This window comes from Ornithorhynchus anatinus, chromosome 11 (assembly GCF_004115215.2).
Source record: "Ornithorhynchus anatinus isolate Pmale09 chromosome 11, mOrnAna1.pri.v4, whole genome shotgun sequence".
Taxonomy (NCBI): domain Eukaryota; kingdom Metazoa; phylum Chordata; class Mammalia; order Monotremata; family Ornithorhynchidae; genus Ornithorhynchus; species Ornithorhynchus anatinus.
The window spans coordinates 54,404,113-54,423,135 of record NC_041738.1 but is presented as its reverse complement, the minus strand read 5'-3'; the positions used below and the strand labels follow the sequence as shown (position 1 = coordinate 54,423,135).

The 19,023-nt window shown below is 54.5% G+C and overlaps 1 protein-coding gene across 1 annotated transcript; it reads left to right on the top strand.

Annotated features, from left to right (window-relative positions):
• The first annotated feature begins 6,268 nt into the window (after positions 1-6,268).
• On the top strand, positions 6,269-15,852 carry IL10RA (interleukin 10 receptor subunit alpha). Its single transcript, XM_029076296.1, has 7 exons — positions 6,269-6,423; positions 10,050-10,170; positions 10,337-10,521; positions 11,276-11,445; positions 12,363-12,513; positions 13,350-13,471; positions 14,015-15,852. The coding sequence occupies exons 1-7, from the start codon at positions 6,360-6,362 to the stop codon at positions 14,975-14,977; spliced, it is 1,776 nt and encodes a 591-aa protein (XP_028932129.1). The 5' UTR covers positions 6,269-6,359; the 3' UTR covers positions 14,978-15,852.
• The last annotated feature ends 3,171 nt before the right edge of the window (positions 15,853-19,023 follow it).

Genomic DNA, 19,023 nt, shown 5'->3' with positions numbered 1-19,023 from the left:
GAGGGCTCAGACTGGGAAGGCCTCCTGGAGGAGGTGAGCTCTCAATAGGCTTTGAAGAGGGGAGCAATGCTTGACACGTAGTAAGCGCTTAACGAAAACCATCATCACCCCCTCTCCAGTCCTACGGTAAGGACGGGCCTCCGCGACCAGAGGCAGAACGGTCCCGGGGGCTCTCCAGGACTATGATGGGGATGCGGGGTGGGGTGGGGAAGGGGTGTCTATCTGAGGACTCTTCCGGTCCGACCCGGTGGGGGGATGTAATCGCCGCCACTGCCGCCCAAGCAGTGTGATCCCTTCAGGAGGGGCGGGGCAGGAGGAGCCTGGATTGGGCTCAGGGCGCCTCCTGGTGGACAGCACGGGCACGGGGCCGAACGGCCCCGGGCCTCGGCCTTTGGTGACCGACCTCTCTTTTCATTCATTCAATAGTATTTACTGAGCGCTTACTATGTGCAGAGCACTGTACTAAGCGCTTGGAATGAACAAGTCGGCAACCGATAGAGACGGTCCCTGCCGTTTGACGGGCTTACGGTCTAATCGGGGGAGACGGACAGACGAGAACAATGGCAATAGATAGAGGCAAGGGGAAGAACATCTCGTCAAAACAACGGCAACTAAATAGAATCGAGGCGATGTACAGTTCATTAACAAAATAAATAGGGTAATGAAAATATATACAGTTGAGCAGACGAGTGCTGAGGGGATGGGAAGGGAGAGGGGGAGGAGCAGAGGGAAATGGGGGGAAAAGAGGGTTAAGCTGAGGAGAGGTTCTCTTCCTGGCCGGCCCTCCGCATCCTACATCTCTAGGGCAGGGATATTACCACCCCAAGGGGGACCGGGAGAAATCCTTCAAGCCCGGCCCTCCCCAACCCTACTCCCAGGTCTAATCCCCATTGTTAGGCAGGGGTTGCCAAATTGTACATTCCAAGCGCTTAGTACAGTGCTCTCCACACAGTAAGGGCTCAATAAGTACCATTCAATGAATGAATGAATCGTCTGAAAACGGAGAAACATAATAATAACAATGGTATTTGTTAAACGCTTACTTTGGGCCAGACACTGTGCTAAGCGCTGTGGTGGTTACAAGCAAATCAAGTTGGACACAGTCCCAGTCCCATGTGGGGCTCACAGCCTCAACCCCCGTTTTACAGATGAGGTAACAGAGGCACAGAGAAGTGGGGTGACTTGCCCATGGTCACACAGAGCAGACAAGTGGCGGAGCCATTATTAGAAGCCATGCCCTTCTGACTTCCAGGCCCGTGCTCTATCCACTAGGCCATGCTCAGCGGGCTAAAGGAAATCAGACTGGAAACCTAAAATAAACTGAGTTACGCCCTCTTTTCCCCCGATCCTGCTGGCAGGAGGGAGGAGAGGGACCAGACCGTCGCCCCCGTAGTCTCTCCCCGTGACCGATAGTCACACAGCCCCCGGGCCCATTACCGAGGGCTGGGGAGGTGGGTCTCCCAGAGCGAACACGGCGCAGTTTCCCAGGTGCGGTCCCCTGTCAAAGCCCCACGAATGCCCTCGGAGGACCCCGGCCACCAGACTTCTCCTGGCGTCAGGGAATCCACAGGCCCTCTCGGGCCCGGTCCAGGCCACAGCGGACCCTGGAGCGGGCCTCTAAGACCTGGGGACCGCGAAGGGACAGGCCGGGGGCTTTCTCCACGGGGTGCGTTTCCTCCCGGGAGTTTCTCCTCAGGAAGTGATCCCTCGGTCCTCTTGTGTAATGAGCGACGGCCTGCTCTCGGCCCGAGCCTCGAGAGTTTCCCTGGGCGTGGGGTCCCGTGGCCATGGGAACTGGGGAAGGACCCTCCGGGCGGGTCAGACCCAAGATGGGGAGGTCCCCCGGTCCAACCCCCACTCCCCAGGCCCGGTCCCGCCTCCCCCTGGCTGACCATGGGTGAGTCATCGAGGGCGCAAGCGTTTTCGAAAGAATCGCATCTCGGGGGCAGGGACATTTCCTGCTGGAAAAAGGGGAACCCGAAGAGTTTCACACCCAGAACGAGAAGAGAAAGACAGCAGGCTCTCGGCTATGCTGGGTGACCTTTAGTGAGCCGCTACCCATCCCCCGGCCTCATTTTCCCACCTGTGAAGGGAGAGAGAGAACTCAATCTGATGCCCCTGTGTCCCAGGATGATCTGGGGATAAAACAAGAAAGTTTCCTTGAGTTACCACTGGAAGGGATCGGGTCAGGAGGGGAAAACGGAGGGGAAACAAGGCAACGACTTATTTCAAAGTTCTTTGGTCTCTTCCACGGCAGAGGTGACCTGGCATAGGGGGGTTTCGAGAAATCTGGCCCAGCAGCTAGTGACTAGACGATTTTTATCCCCTAAAAGGTCAAGAAGCCACAGACAATACATCTTCTCCAGCTAAGGGCAGAGGTGTGAAGGGGTCATTTTCTGGATGACTGAATCCTCTTCTTCTTATTGTCTGACTTTCATTTTCTTCTAAATCGTGAAAGCCAAGAGGCTCCACATAGAGGGGACCCTCCCCATCCGGATTTCTCCTGCTACGGTGAAAATGCTTCATTTCGGGGAACATGGGGGTGGATAAATTAGATGACCCTTCCTACCCAGGGATTCTATAGCCATGTCTTCACTACCAAATTATCAGGCCAAGAAATATATTACGGTCTCTAATATCTGGGTGTTTGTGGACAGGAGTCCCTATCGACTCTGGTGTGTTGTACTCTCTCAAGCACTTAGTAAAGTGCCCTGCCCAGAGTAAGGCCTAGTAAATAACATAGATTGATTTGATTAATTGGGTATTTCAGGCCCGATATTCCCGTAACTGAGACCCAAGAGTGCTTTGGGGGCCTGAGTTGTCCAGGGGAAATCAGTAGTTTGGATCCAGTCTGTGATTCACCGAGGAGCCGGCTCTGCCCCCTGAGGTGCAGAGAGGGGCTGGGTCTGCCAGGCCCAATGGGTGGAGAAGACCTTAGGGAGGGAGCATGGTGTGGGGGGGGGGGTTCAAGTGGCTACTCCCCTCTGCCTCCCCCACCCACTAAGAGCAGCTTATCCCTGTGGTTCCCAGACCTTGGCAGTAGTTCCCACCACACGCATATTTGAGACAAGCTAGACCCAGCAAGGCACATGCTGGGCACACAGGAACAAGCTCAACTTTGCAGACCCTGGGAACCTGAGGGGTTGCAGCTCCCAAGCCCCCAGCCCCCCATCTCTCCCCACGGGTGATGGCTCTGCCCTCCCTTGCTGCCTTACTTCTTGCCCAGAAACTGCCTCTCTCTGCCCTGCCCGGGGGCCGCAGCTTGCCTGGCAGCTGCGACTTGAATTCAGTGGTGCAACAGAGTATCATCCAAGATGGGTTTTTTTGAAGAGCCCAATTGGGGAGCACAGTGTGGGGGCCAAGTGGAGAGGCCCTCGTGGGAGAGCAGAAGGGATGGAGACTATGAGGGAGATGCAGGGGGGGGAGGGAGGGGCAAACCCATCCTCCTCAGTCAGTCCATACATCCAGAAAGCCAGACCACTGACAAGGGTGAAGGGGAGAGGCTTGATCAGCACCCAAGACTCTCACCCTTCTGAGGCTGGACCTGCTCCCCAGAACACCTCTGCCAGCTCCAAAAGGCCCAAGTGAAGCTACCCGACCCTGGCTCTAGAATCTCCATGGCCAGGCAACCTCATGCCCGATCCCTAGTCAAGCAATCAATCAATCAGTGCTATTTATTGAGCACTTACTATGTGCAGAGCACTGTACTGAGCGCTTGGGAGATTACAATGCAATAGAATTAGCAGACATGTTCGCTGCCCATAACAAACTTACAGTCTAGAGGGAGAGCTTACAGTTCTCATTCACTCTCCTGCCTTCCAATCAATCAATCAGTGGTTTTTATTGAGTGCTTACTATGTGCACAACACTATACTAAGCACTTGGGTTCTGTCCAGGGCACCACAGGAGGGCCCGGGCAGGGAGAGAAGCAAGAGAGGTGGACTTTAGCCCGGAGTGATCTTCCCCGCGTACTAGCCCAGGAGTCTCCAGGCCCAGATTGATCTTGCACTAACAGCCCTCCCCTACTCATGTACACCCTTACACATACTCTCTCAATCAATCAATCAAAGATATTTATTGATCACCTACTAAGTGCTGGGCATTGCACTAAGTACTTGGGAAAGGAAAACAGTAGCAAGACACAAGTTCCCTGCCCTCGAAAACTCATAATGTAATAGAGGAGATAGCCAAAATGGTCGACAGATAGAGTAAGCCAGAGGAAGAGGGAAGCCATACAGATCAGGAGGAAGCAGCTGAACAAATAGTTAATTGAATGCACAGAAAACAGATGATCAATACATATTTGCACATGAGTGCTTAGACTATGTATAATACACAAATACCAGAGGAAAGGGTTGGTTTAGTATGACTGAATGATACGAATGAAACAGGGAAGGCTTTTGGAGAAGGTATTTTTAGGGGGAGGATTAAAAATAGGAAGAGCTCTCATCTAAAACCCCCTCTAGACTGTAAGTTTATTGGGGGCAGGGATCATGTGAACCAACTCTAATACACTCTACTCACCCAAGCTTTTAGTACAGTATTCTGCACCCAGTAAGCACTCAATAAATACAATTTGATTGATCTGGAGGATTGGGGCGGAGTGGGGGAAGAGGATTTCCAGGCCGAGAGAAGGGCATCAGGGAGGGGTCGGAGGCGGGAGAATCGAGAGCTGGGAACAGTTAGAAGGTGAGCGTGGGAGGAACGATGACAGCAAGCGGGGGAGAGGCGGGTGAAGAGAGGCAACGCGTTAGGAAGGTGGGAGTTGTTAGAGGGCTTTGACACTAAGAGCTGGAAGATTCTGCTTGACTCGGAGGGCGAGGCGTAACCCCTGGAGGTTTCACACACAGGTCCATCCACTCACACAAATCTATATGCGGACATATATATGTGGGGAAGCAGCGTGGCTTAGTGGCAAGACCCCCGGCTTGGGAGTCAGAGGACGTGGGTTCTGATTCTGGCTCTGCCACTTGTCCGCTGTGTGACCTTGGACGAGCTGCTTAAATTCTCAGCCTCAGTTACCCCATCTGTAAAATAGGGATTAAGGCTGTGAGCCCCACGAGGGACAACCTGATTACCTTGTATTTATCCCAGCGCTTAGAACAGTGTGTGGCACATAGTAAGCGCTTAAAGAATACCGTGATTATTATTATTCTACAGGTGCACACACAACGCAACGAGGCCGATTCGCATGTGACACAAGGAATCACGAGAACGCAAGTACATTCATTCGGATACAGAAGCCTAGCACAGCCATCTGCACACACACGCACCCCTCCCCCACCCCCACCCCCTCAATTCAGGCAGCACCGCAGAATCGAACTTGCACATCCACTCTTGCAAAGACGACCGGGAGGGATCTACTGTCTCCCTCCACTCATTTCATTAATTCCACCGTATGTATTGAGCGCTTACTGTGTGCAGATGACCGGACTAAGCGCTTGGAATGGACAATTCGGCCTCAGATAGAGACAATCCCTGCCCAACAACGGGCTCACGGGCGTGGCTCAGTGGAAAGAGCCCGGGCTTGGGAGTCAGAGGCATGGGTTCAAATCCCGGCTCTGCCACTTAATAATAATGTTGGTATTTGTTAAGCGCTTACTGTGTGCCGAGCACTGTTCTAAGCGCTGGGGTAGACACAGGGGAATCAGGTTGTCCCACGTGGGGCTCACAGTCTTCATCCCCATTTTACAGATGAGGGAACTGAGGCACAGAGAAATTAAGTGACTTGCCCACAGTCACACAGCCGACAAGTGGCAGAGCTGGGATTCGAACTCATGAGCCCTGACTCCAAAGCCCATTTGTCAGCAGTGTGACCTTAGGCAAGCCCCTTCGCTTCTCTGGGCCTCGGTTAACCCCATCTGTAAAATGGGGGTGAAGACTGTGAGCCCCACGCGGGACAACCTGATCTCCTTGGATTCTCCCCAGCGCTTAGAACAGTGCCTTGCACCTAGTAAGCGCTTAAGAAATGCCATTATTATTATTAAAAGGGGGAGACAGACAGTAAAACAAGTAGTCAGGCATCGATACCATCAAGATGAATAGAATCATAGAGTAATAAATGATATATACATAAATACACAAGTGCCATGGGGAGGAGACCCTCTCCCCACTCCCGACTCTCCGGTCCCCGTGGCTGTCCGGGGGTGGGGAGAGGGGGAAGGGGGACCCCGCCCCTTTAAGTACGTCACGGGGGGTGGGGGGGCGGAGGCCTCTCTGGCAGCGGCGGGGGAGGGGGCGGTGGGGGTGGGGGAAACCAAATCCTCGGTCCGTAGGCGCTCGGCTCTCAGTCTCCGGGACGCCCAGCCGGACACTTGGCCGCCGCAGCCCTGGGTCCAGCCGGGAGATGCGCTCCCAGAATGGCCTCCTGCCTCCTCGCTCTAACGGCGACCCTCTTCCTCCCCGTGTCCCCTCCGGCGGCGGGTAAGACCCCGGGGGTCCCCGACCGAGGGAGGACCGGGACCGATGCCCCCTCCCTCCTCCCGCTGCCCCGACCCCGGAGCCGGTCCTGGCAGGACCCTGCCCGGGGGAGGGGAGACCCCCCCCCACCCCGCCAGGCCGGGGCGGAGGCCGAAGGGACAAGCTCTAATCCGAAGGGCCGGGTGGGGGGAGAGACACCCCTGGGGGGGAGAGATACCCCGGGGGGAAGAGACACCACGGTGAGCGGGGGCTGGGAGAAGTTTTAATCCGAAGGGCCGGGGGGGAAGAGACACCCCGGGGGAGAGACACCCCAGTGGGGAGAGTCACCCCGATGCGGGGGAGACACCCCGGTGGGGGAGAGACACCCCGGGGGAGAGACACCTCGCTGCTGATCGGGGGCTGGAGAAGTTTTAATACGAAGGGCCGCGGGGGAGAGACACCCCGGAGGAGAGACACCCCAGGGGAGAGAGACACCCCGGGGTGTTGGGGCGGGGGGTGAGAGATACCTCGGTGAGCAGTGGCTGGGAGAAGTTTTAATCCGAAGGGCCGGGGGACGGAGAGACACCCCGGGTCGGGGGGAGACACCCCGGGGAGCGGGAGAGGGGAGAAGCTCTTATCCGAAGAGCCGAGGGAGAGAGACACCCCAGGGAGGAGAGACACTGGGGGGAGAGACACCCCTAGGGGGAGAGGCACCCCCGGGCGGGGGAGAGGGGAGAAGCTCTTATCCGAAGTGCCGAGGGGGAGAGAAACCCCAGTGGGGAGAGACACTGGGGGGAGAGACACCCCGGGGAGCGGGGGTGAGAGAGGGGAGAAGCTCTTATCTCAAGGGCCGAGGGAGAGAGATGCCCCGGGGGGAGAGACACTGGGGAGAGACATCCCGGGGCAGAGATATCCCGGTGGGGAGAGACGCCCCTTGGGGCGGGGGCGGGGGGAAGTTGTAAGCCTAGGGGTGGCGGGATCAGAGGCCCGGACCTGGCGGGGGGAGTGCGGGGGAGAGCCATGGCTGCAGGCCGTCCTTCCTCCTTTCGGCGGAGAAAACGGAAGAACTGGTCCTTAGGGCCGCCGAGGAGAGGGACCTGCTGGGCCTTTTGACCCTTAGCGGATCGGGGACTGAGGGGCAGGGAGACCGGACCCCGGGGAACCGGGCCGGGGAACCGGGGAGAGGGCAAGGATGGAGGGTGAACAAGGGAGGCTGGCCAAGGATGGAGAGTGTCCAGGGAGTCTGTGAGTTCTCTGACTCATCGGTATTTCTTAGGCGCTTACTATGTGCCAGGTACTGTACTAAGCGTTGGGGTGGTTCTCCGTGTCCCGGGTACCTCATCTGTAAAATGGGGATTGAGACGGTGAGCCCTTATGTGGGATGGGGACCGTGTCCAACCTGATTAGCTTGTATCTATACCAGCGCTTAGAACAGTGCTTGACACATAGCTCTTAAAAATACCCTTATTTTATTACAAACGAATCATGTTGGACACTGCCCCTGACCCACATGGGGCTCACATTCTTTATCCTCATTTTACAGATGAGGTAACTGAAGCTCAGAGAAGTGAAGTGACTCGCCCGAGGTCATAGAAGACAAGTGGCTGAGCAGGGACTAGAGTTCAGGTCCTTCTGACTCCAGGACCGTTCTCTATCCACTAGGCCACGCTGCTCTTTGTTTAAAGGGATGCTGTCTTCCAATTTTTGTTGTAATGTTCTCTCCCAAGTGATTGGTTTGGTGCTCAGCACACAGAGAACGCTTAATAAATGCCATCGAGCGATAGATTGGCAAGGGACAAGCGGGCCAGGGCGGGGACCACCGCTGCCCTTCAATTTCCCTGCCTGGGAATGGAGGGATGAACCACAGTGGCTGAAGAGGGCAGGGGGGTCCCTAGTGAGGACCCCAGAAAGTTACCTCCACTGGCTAGGGCTCATATGTGCCCTTCCTGGTGCATTGGGCCCCTAAACTAAGCCAGCAATCCCTGTCAGCTTCCCAACACTCAATCAATCAATAGTAATTATTGAGCTCTCACTGTGTGCAGAGTACTGTACTAAGCACCCGGGAGAGCACAAGACAGCAGAATTAGCAGACACATTTCCTGCCCATGGTGATTTACAGTCTAGAGGATGCTACCTTACTATTACGGGCTCTCGTTATATCCCGGCTAGACTACTGTGTCAGCCTTCTCTCTGACCTCCCTTCCTCCTCTCTCGCCCCGCTCCGGTCTATTCTTCACTCCGCTGCCCGGCTCATCTTCCTGCAGAAACGATCTGGGCATGTCACTCCCCTTCTTAAACAACTCCAGCGGTTGCCTATCGACCTCCGCTCCAAACAAAAACTCCTCACTCTAGGCTTCAAGGCTCTTCATCACCTTGCCCCTTCCTACCTCTCCTCCCTTCTCTCTTTCTACCGCCCACCCCGCACGCTCCGCTCCTCTGCCGCCCACCTCCTCGCCGTCCCTCGGTCTCGCCTATCCCGCCGTCGACCCCTGGGTCACGTCCTCCCGCGGTCCTGGAACGCCCTCCCTCCTCACCTCCGCCAAACTGATTCTCTTTCCCTCTTCAAAACCTTACTTAAAAATCACCTCCTCCGAGAGGCGTTCCCAGACTGAGCTCCTCTTCCCCCTCTACTCCCTCTGCCATCCCCCCTTTACCTCTCCGCAGCTAAAGCCTCATTTTCCCCTTTTCCCTCTGCTCCTCCACCTCTCCCTTCCCATCCCCACAGCACTGTACCCGTCCGCTCAACTGTATATATTTTCGTTACCCTATTTATTTTGTTAATGAATTGTACATCGCCTTGATTCTATTTAGTTGCCATCGGTTTTTACGAGATGTTCTTCCCCTTGACGCTGTTTAGTGCCATCGTTCTTGTCTGTCCGTCTCCCCCGATTAGACTGTAAGCCCGTCAAACGGCAGGGACTGTCTCTATCTGTTGCCGACTTGTTCATCCCAAGCGCTTAGTACAGTGCTCTGCACATAGTAAGCGCTCAATAAATACTATTGAATGAATGAATGAATGCTCCCAAACCAGAAGCTCTGTGGGACTATTAGGACAATCCAAGATGGGCGGGAGATCCCTCCCTCTCTTTCCCCCACCTGCCACCCTGCAGCCTGGGGTCTGGAGAGCCAGAAAGACATCTCTCCATCTGTTTTCCCCATCCTCCTGTCCCACAGACTGGGATCTAGGGAGCCAGAAGGACATCTTGCTATCCATCTTCTCCACTGCCTCAAGTCTGGGGAGCCAGGAAAAGATAGGAATCTTCCCACCTATTCCTACTCCAACAGCCTGAGACAGGAGATCTCTCCATCTGCTCCCCCCTGCCCTCAGCCCTGCCTTCCTGCCTTGTAACCTGGGCTTTAAGGAGCCAGGAGGACAGGACACCTTACCATCCATCTTCCCTGCCCTCCGAGGTCTGGGAGATGCTGGGGGGCAGAGGACCAGATAGGAAATCTTCCTATTTGTTCCTACCCCCACATCTTGAGTTCTGAGGAGCCAAAGGTTAATTATACTCTTCTGAGAGCTTAGAACAGTGCTCTGCCCTCAGTAAGTTGCTCAATAAATACAATTGACCGACTCCTTTGGGAGTAGGAGACTTTCTGCATCTTCTTTCTCATGGATTTCCTCTTCCCTCCCCCTGCCCCCCAACTAGGAGCAGACCTGCCTGAGCCCCAGGAAGTGAAGTTTGAGGCTCAGCTCTTCTACCACATCTTGCGCTGGGTGCCTGGCCCCGGGCAGCCGGCTAACACTGTCTACGAGGTGCAGTATCTTAGGTAAGTCCACCAGGGCCCAACCTTGTCTGGTCCCACTGCCTCAACCATCCACTGGCCAGCCTGTAGGGGTCGGGGAGGGCTTGGGGGGCATCATGGACTACAGAGAGAAGACTCCCCCACTCTGGGTCCTCTGCGTCGTTCACAAGCAGCCTTGATCTCTCTGCAGATATGGGGAGCCTCCCTGGCACCCTGTCCCAGCCTGTACCGGAACTCTGGCCCTCTTCTGCGATCTCACCTTGGAGACCCTGGAACCCCACCTGAAGGACTCGGGCTACTTCGCCAGGGTCCGAGCTGTGGCCGGGAACGTGACCTCCAAATGGAACAAGACGGCCCGTCTCACCCTGGAAGAAGGTACCTGCCTCACTCTGGCTTGTCCTGGCCCATTTTCAGCTGGAAAGGATAACGGTGAGAGGCCTTTAGCCTGGAGACAAGAAGGCTGTCCGAGAGGCGGAATCCCAGTGCTCAAGGTTACGAAGGGAGGATGGGGCTGTCTAGGCACAGATGCGGGCAGCTCGGCTCTGCCTCCACCGAGGGTATAGTTTCAGTTTCAGCTTCCAGCTGCCTTAGATTAGATAGTAGGTGAAACCCTTGAACTTTCAGAGCAGCATTGCCTAGTGGATAGAACGTGGGCCTGGGATCTTGAGAATCGGCAGGGTTTAGTGGATAGAACATGGACCTGGGAGTCAGAAGGACCTGAGTTCTAATACCGGCTCCTAAACTCGTCTGCTGTGTGACCTTGGGCAAGTCACCTCTCTTCTCTGTGCCTCAGTTACCTCATCTGTAAAATGGGAATTAAAACTGTGAGCCCCACGTGGGACGGGGTCTGGGTCCAACTGAATTTGCTTGTTTTCACCCCAGTGCTCAGATCAGTGCCTGGCACGTAGTAAGTTCTCAACAAATGCTTTGTGATTATTATTAGTTGGGAAACAGTCAAATTGGGTAGATAAATTTCCCTCCCCGGAAATGTTTGAAGAGAGGGAAACACAGCTATCTGTCTGAGAGGGTTAACGGCCAGTGCCCAAGAGCAGGGGGAAGGTCAAGGTGACCCCTTAAAGTCCCTTCCAGCCCCTCTGACTGTGTGATTCTCCCCTCTCTGCCTGCCCAGTGATCCTGAAGATTGCCGGGATGAAGCTGGAGGCGAGAGGCACAATGATCCACGTGGAACTACAGCTGCCCCGCAAGAAGAAGGGGGACCTGCTTGTCACCTACGAAAGCATCTTCGAATACTTCCGGGAGTATGAGGTCTCCATCCGCAGGGTGTCTGATAACTACACGGTAAGGGGATGGGGAGCTAACAATCTTTCCCTCCCCACCCAGTCCCACTGGTGGCTGAGCCCCAGCAGTCAGTTGCATTTATTAAGTGCTTACTGTGTGCAGAGCACTGTACTAATTACCTGCGGGAGTACAGTATAACAATAAACAGGTACATTAACTGTCCACAATAAGCAGGCAGAGCTGAGAGCAGAATGCAATTCTCCCGACTCACAGGTAATAATAATAATAATAATGGTATGTGTTAAGCGCTTACTATGTGCCAAACACTGTTCTAAGTGCTAGGGTAGATATAAGTTAATCAGGTTGGACACAGTCCCTGACTCACATGGGGTTCACACTCTTAATCCCCATTTTACAGATGAGGTCACTGAAACCCAGAGAAGTGAAATGATTTGCCCAAAGTCACACAGCAGACATGTGGCAGAGACAGGATTAGAACCCAGGTCCTTCTGACTCCCAAGCCCATGCTCTATCCACTAAGCCACACTGATTCTCAAGATCCAAGCTCCTTCCACTGGACTGCCAGCAGGGTTGAGTTATTGTATGTGCTGGGTGGGTATCTCCCCCTTCCCAGCCCTGGGACTTCAAGCTGGGGTCTTTCTGCCTTCCAGGCCTAAGCTATGTGCCTGGCCCAGAATAGTCGCTGAGCACCATGAGCTAGGCTGTGTTCCTCTGGTTCAAGACCTGTTCCTGCTCCTTATGGGCAGGAAACGTATTTGTTAATTCTGCCATATTATACCCCCCCAACTACTTAGTACAGTGCTCTGCACATGTTAATCACTCAAATATGATTGATTGATTCCAGAGAGAAGTGGGGCCTTGTGAAATACAGCCAGCCTCCCCATCCCCGCCTTTCTCCCTCCCTCCACCGAGCCTCCTGCAACCCCAGAGGTCATCAGTGCTTCCTCTCATTCCAGCTCATTCACAAGAAGAAAGGTCTTGAAGAATTCAGCGTCAAGACCCCCGGAGGGAGTGGGGAGTTCTGCGTCCGAGTGAAGCCCCTGATCGGCTCCCGTCCCAACAGTGGGCTGTGGTCGGAGGAAAGCTGCGTGGTGCTCTCTGAGCAGTGTGAGCCCCGATGCACCCTGAGACAGGGCGGTGGGGAAGAGGCCGGAGGATGTGTTGGGCAGATGCTAAACTGGCTTCACCTTGGGCTCCTCGGCAGGTTCTCCTCTTCCCCTCAAGTCCCCTTTCTCCCTTTTTCAGAGACAATATTTCTCTGGGGCTCCCTTTTTGGGAAAGCCTGGAGAGAGAGGGGAAGAAGGAAGAAGTACATTTGGGGCCAGGGTCGGTACTCTTTGGCTGTGACTCCAGCAACGACGTCAAAGGCTCCCTGTAGTAAAGATATGTAAGAATAATAGTGGTATTTGCCAAGCACTTACTATGTGCCAAGCACTGGGGTAGATGCATACAACCATATCAGACAAGCTCCCTGTGCCATATGGGGCTCACAGTCTAAGGAGGCGAGGAAGAACAGTAATTTCATCCCCATTTTATGGATGAGGAAACTGAGGCACATAAAAGTGAACTGACAAGTGATTGAGCCAGGATTAGTATCCAGGTCTCCTGATTTCCAGTCCTGTGCCATTTCCACCAGGCCTCCTCATGGTCTCACATTTACCTCATTTTAATCATCTCTGTGTCCTGAGAGTCGGGAAGGGTGGGTATTGATAACTATATTTTAAGGATAAGGAAGCAAGCACAGACAGGGTAACGTTCTTGACTGAGGTCAACCAGCAGACCCAAAGCAGAGTTGAGATCAGACCCTCTCCATCCTCACTCTCACCTCCCCTGCCCTGCCCACTAAACCACCGGGACCAGTAGCCCTCCAAAGCCAGGACCCCCCGATCAGGTCAGAGAATTGACTCTCTCTCTCTCCCTCCCTCTTTCTCCAACTTCACCAGTTTTGACAGTGACCAGCATTGTCACCAGCTGTCTCGGGATTATCCTGTTTGTCTGCCTGGTCCTGGGCTTCCTGGCTGTCCACCTATACATCAAGAGGCCCATGAAGACTCCGGAGGTGTTGGTGAGTGAGAGCTCTTGAGGGCGGGAAGCTCATGGTGTCCTCCGTTGTAATCCCCTAAGTGCTTAGTGCAGTAGTCTGCAGACATCAGGTGCTCCATAGATAGTCTGACCAATCAGTGGTAGTCAGCCCCTCAAGGGTGAGGGGCTGTGTCTTCTCCTCTCCTCCTCGGTGCCCAGGAGAGAGAGAAAGAAGTGAGAGAATCTCCTCCCTCCTTCTCAAGAGTGTCCATCCCTTGAGGGCTGGGTGTTTGTTCCCTCCTTTCACATCCCTCCCCCAGTACCCAGTCCAGAGTATTTGTGTGTGTGTGTCCTGTATCCTCTCCAGACTGACAGTCCTCCGTGGGCACAGACTATGTCCCCTCCTCCTTCTGTCCCTCCCTCAATGCCCAGTTCAGAGAGAGGGAAAGTGTATGTCTGTCCTATCTCCCCTTGAGATAGGGACTGGGACTGTGTCCTCTCCTCCTCCTCTCCCTCGCGCTGTCCCTCCCCCAGTGCCCAGCCCAGGACTGCCCCAGGGCGCTGACTGACAATCTCCCCTCCACAGAAATCTCTGATGAAGCCGAGCCCATTGTGCATTGCGAGCGATGAGGCAGAGTCCGTCAGGAAAGACGCGGTCCACCTCCTGCAGGGGATGGTCCTGCCACGGGGCTCCGGGGACCTGACGCACACACTCCTCCACGGCAGCACCGACAGTGGCTTCAGCAGCCCCCAGCACTCCTCCCCACAGAGCAGCACCTGTGCCGTCCTCTCCCCAGACCCTGGCCCCACAGACCCGACCCTGGCCTGGGGTGAACCTCCGGGGTCCAACGGCGGTGACAGCGGCAGCAGCACGGACAGCGGGATCTGCCTGCACAGCCCCTGCACTGGCCCTTGCCCAGAGCCCGTGCATTCCTGGACGCCGACAGAGGACTGCGAGGAGGACAGCGGCATCAGCCTGGCGCCAGCCTCCCCGAGCCTGCTGCGCTCTCCCAGGACCGCCGAGTACCAACTGGCAGAACCCGAGCCCTCGGTGGCTCCGGGCCCCGCGGAGAACCCCGCCGCCGGGCTGCAGTTTCGGGGCTACGTGAAACAGGCTAAGGGCCTGGACACGGACCTGGGCTTGGATAGGCCTCTCTCCCAGGACCACCCCCAGTTGGCCTACAGAAGCTGCCCGGATGAGGGCCACGCCAGCCTGGCCTGGTCTCAGCCCGCCCCTACTCAGGGCTACTTAAAGCAGACACCCCCGGGCCGGGAGCAGGAGCCCCGACCGGCCCCGTGGGACCCACCCGGGGAGGACTCTGCGGTCTCAGTCAGCTGGGGTGAATGTAAAGCCACCAACTGGCAGGGTTCCTTCAGGCCTTTGGACCCGGGCCTGCTAGAACTTCCCCTCATCTCCAGCCTGTTCTTGCCCCAGGACTGCTGGCCCCCTGCCACCATCACTGCCTCAGGCCTGTGGTCCCCCACGGCCATCTCTCCGGGGCCCCTTACTCAGAACACCACTACCCCAGTTTTCGGCCCAGGGGACTAGGGGCTGTGGGCACGCTTCCTACTGTGGAGGACTCTGATATTAAACCGCAACCTACCTCATCGCCCCACAGGAGGGGATGACCCTGACAACAGCGTCCGCTGACCAAGGCCTTGCAGAGGCAAATGGGTAGGGGCACACAGTGGCACCATTCTTCAGTCGGAGGTGTTGGGGAGTCTGGGTACCAGTGTGCCGCCAAAGCCCGGAAGAGTCTGGATGCCGGCTTGGGCGCGGAGCCTCAGAGGAGTCTGGGGCCATTGATCAGGGTGCCAGCAGCGGGCACAGTGTCAGCGGTAGAAGCCTGGCCCTTCTGGAAGCTGCATCTATCTAGGCCAAGAGGGATGAAGGCAGTTATCTGATCATCTGGAGCAAGCAGAAAGAGTGCCACCATGCTGAGAAGGCAAGAGTGGGAGACCACCAGCCTGGCCATCTGCCCGGACCGATTCCACCAGATTCTAGTCCCACTATCCACGAAGGCCTCGCCTCAAAGTTTCCCACGGAAGTTTTGCCTTGGACCGTGATCAAAGCAGAGTCAGGCTCTGACCCCCACCCTATATCTCCCATCGGGGCCTTTCTACGGTGGTACCGAAGGCTGGGCGTCTGGGAGTCGGGAGGGCCCTGGGACAGCCAGAAAAGTCCTGTCCCAGCCAGCCAGGGAGACACCAGGGGAAACCCTGGGGGCCACTTCTGTCTGAGCAGAGGGAGAGATAATGATCCGTCTACACTGGACTGACTCACCTGCAAGCCCTGAACCTCCCCTTCCCTCACCGCCCCCCACCCCAACACACACCCTCCCCGGCTAATGGGGCTGGTATATTTATGCTTCCAGAAAGATGACCTTAGTTATTTATTTCAATAAAGTGGAGTTTCCACCAGGATCAGAGGTCTGGTTTCCATCTTATATCTGGGTTTGGGTTGAGGGGTGGAGGGTTTAAGGGGGGGTGTTTCAGAGGAAAAGGATGGGGCGGGGAGGGTGGAAGCCCGAGTGTCAGCAAGTTGTGGGGGGGATGGAGGGAGGGCTAGCTCAAGTAGAAAGCCACTTGTCCCAGGGAAAGATGTTATTTATTAGAAGAGGGGAGTGAGAAACTGGACCTCTAATGGCAGGCAGAAAACTTTCTGGAAATCCCACAAATCCTTGGCAAGTCCCCTGAATACAGCTCCTCCCAGAGGCTCGTCGGAGATTGCCCTGGCACGCTGGAAATCTGACCCGCCCCCCTCCCCCTCAACTCCCCCCCGCCAACCCAGCCTGTCCCAACCCCATCCCTAGCCCCCCAGATCCATTCATTCTTCTTCCTAATAGAGTCCTCCAAAGTGAAATGAAGACATGACTTGGGCTCGACTCTAATGAATTCAAGCCCACTCTCTCAACGCAGTCTCCCAGTCTCCAGCCCGCTGCAGGGTAAACGGGATGACTCATTGTCCCGAACCTTACTGGAACCCCAGGGAGAAAGTCAGTTCTGTCTGGATCCTGCTCGAATCCTGCCTCTCTGGCTTATCTCTGGCTGCAGAGCCACGGAAAGTGCCCTCCAGAAAAGTTCCAGAGGAGCCAAGTGCCAGGCCTTGCCACTTTCCCCCTCTGCCTCAGGTGGGCACGGTGGTCCCCTTGTCCCTCAGGATGGGCCCGTGAGTGGGGGAACATGAGTCTGGGGGTGGGAATGCAACCGAAAAAAGAGATGGCTGAGGGTGGCAGGGACCCGCCTCCCCAAGGCAGATCGAGGGGGGCGGCGGGGAGGGGGCAGAACTGGATCGCTGCGGGCCAGATTAGACGATTCATCTCCAGAAAGGGAAGTGGGGAGGCCGGACCATCTCCATCTCTGATGGAGTTAAGCCAGTGGGGGGAGGGTCTCCACGGCCGGGGAAGGCCCAGAGGGGCAGAGGGCAGGCTGTGCCCTGGGTGATCTCACCAAAGGTTCATGATGTTATGATTCTGTGACAAGATGGAACTTCCTCTCCTAAGGAAATGGGGAAGCGAGCCTACCCTCAGCCCAGGGGAAATTCTGCAGAATATCTCTCTCCCTGCTGAGTTGCAGCCGCAAGACATATTCTTCTCCCATCCTCAGGCAGACATGGAGACACAGGCCCTCAGAAAAACCAACTAGCACATTCTGGAGTACACACCCACTCACTAACATGCACGTACTTCCATATACCCATATATATATATATATATATATCACACATTATACACCCACAGAGAAACACAAATAGATACACCCACTAAGATATGCATCTATACACAATCACACACACTCACAAAGAATATGCACCCATGGATACACACACACACATACACACACAAAGGATATGTACCCATGGACACACACACACACTCACCAGGATTCACATATGCACGTGCATGCACACAAACCAGGAGTTATAGAAACCAATATGACCTTTAGTGAAAGAGCACGGGCTTTGGAGTCAGGGCTCATGAGTTCGAATCCCAGCTCTGCCACTTGTCGGCTGTGTGACTGTGGGCAAGTCACTTAACTTCTCCGTGCCTCAGTTCCCTCATCTGTAAAATGGGGATTAAGACTGTGAGCCCCACGTGGGACAACCTGATTCCCCTATGTCTACCCCAGCGCTTAGAACAGTGCTCGGCACATAGTAAGCGCTTAACAAATACCAACATTATTATTATTGTACAGACATACCAGAAGTCACACACACACACACACACACACGTATATATATACTCAGACACACACACACACACACACACACACGTACACATTAGGATTTACAACCATACAGCATAGCCTAGTAGATAGAGCATGGGCCTGGGAATCAGAAGGACCTGGGTTCTAATTCCTGGTTTGACACTTGTCTGCTGTGTGACTCTGAGCAAGTCACTTCACTTCTCTGGGCCTTAGTTACCTCATCTGTAAAATGGGGATGAAGACTGTGTGCGCCATGTGGGACAGGGATTGTGTCCAACCTTATTATCTTTTATCTACCCCAGCGCTTAGAACAGTGCTTTGCACATAATAATTGCTTAACAAATACCACAATTATTATTATGATTATTATTAAATGCACACAACAGGAATCCCACACACACATGACACAAAGCTATGAACAAATATAACCACACCAGGAGTCACAACACTCAGACACACACACATACACACTAGGACTTACACCCACAGACATACACACACTAAGATTCTCACATGGATGGACACACACACACACAGAGCTGTATATTTGCACTCCCCTGTAATATTCTCAAGGAAAGTTTTATTTTTCTTCCAGGGGCTTCCCTGTAAGGCGATCCCTTCCCCATAAGGCGGTTCCAAGGGAAAGGGCTTGGAACTACCATCCTGCATTTCTGCAGCCTTGACAGGGAGGGGAAGGAAAGAGGCTCAGATCCATTCCTTTGCGCATTTTGGGCACCGGAGTGCATCATAGGAACTGTAAGAGGGAGGTTCGGTGGTTAGTGATGCTATCAGAGATTTGAGTCATCAATTTCCTGTATGGTCTAGTCCTGAAGAATTTGTTATATTTGAGTACACTGCAGTTCAGTGATGTATACTGTACAGTATTTCAGCATTGAATAGTACAGTACGCTACAGTATAGCGAATTGAGTTTGGTACCATACAGAATAGTACACTGTAATTCAAGGTAGTAGAATGCAATAGAATACAGCGTGGCTTAGCGCCTTTTGTCTCTCCCCATTCCAGTCCACACTTCGCTCTGCTGCTCAGATCATTTTTCTAAAAAAGTTTCAGTCCATGTCTCCCACTCAAGAAGCTCTAGTGGTTGCCCATCCACCTCCGCATCAAACAGAAACTACTTACCATAAACTTTAAAGAACTCAATCACCTTGCCCACTTCTACCTTACCTCTATGATTTCCTACTGCAACCCAGCGTGCTTGCTTCACTCCTCTAACACCAACCTACTCACAGTCTTCGATCTCGTCTATTTTGCTGCCGACCCCTTGCCCACGTCCTGCCTCTCGTCAGGAACTCCCTCCCTCTTCATAACTGACAGACCATCACTCTCCCCACCTTCAAAGTCTTCTACTAAAATCACATCTTTTCTAA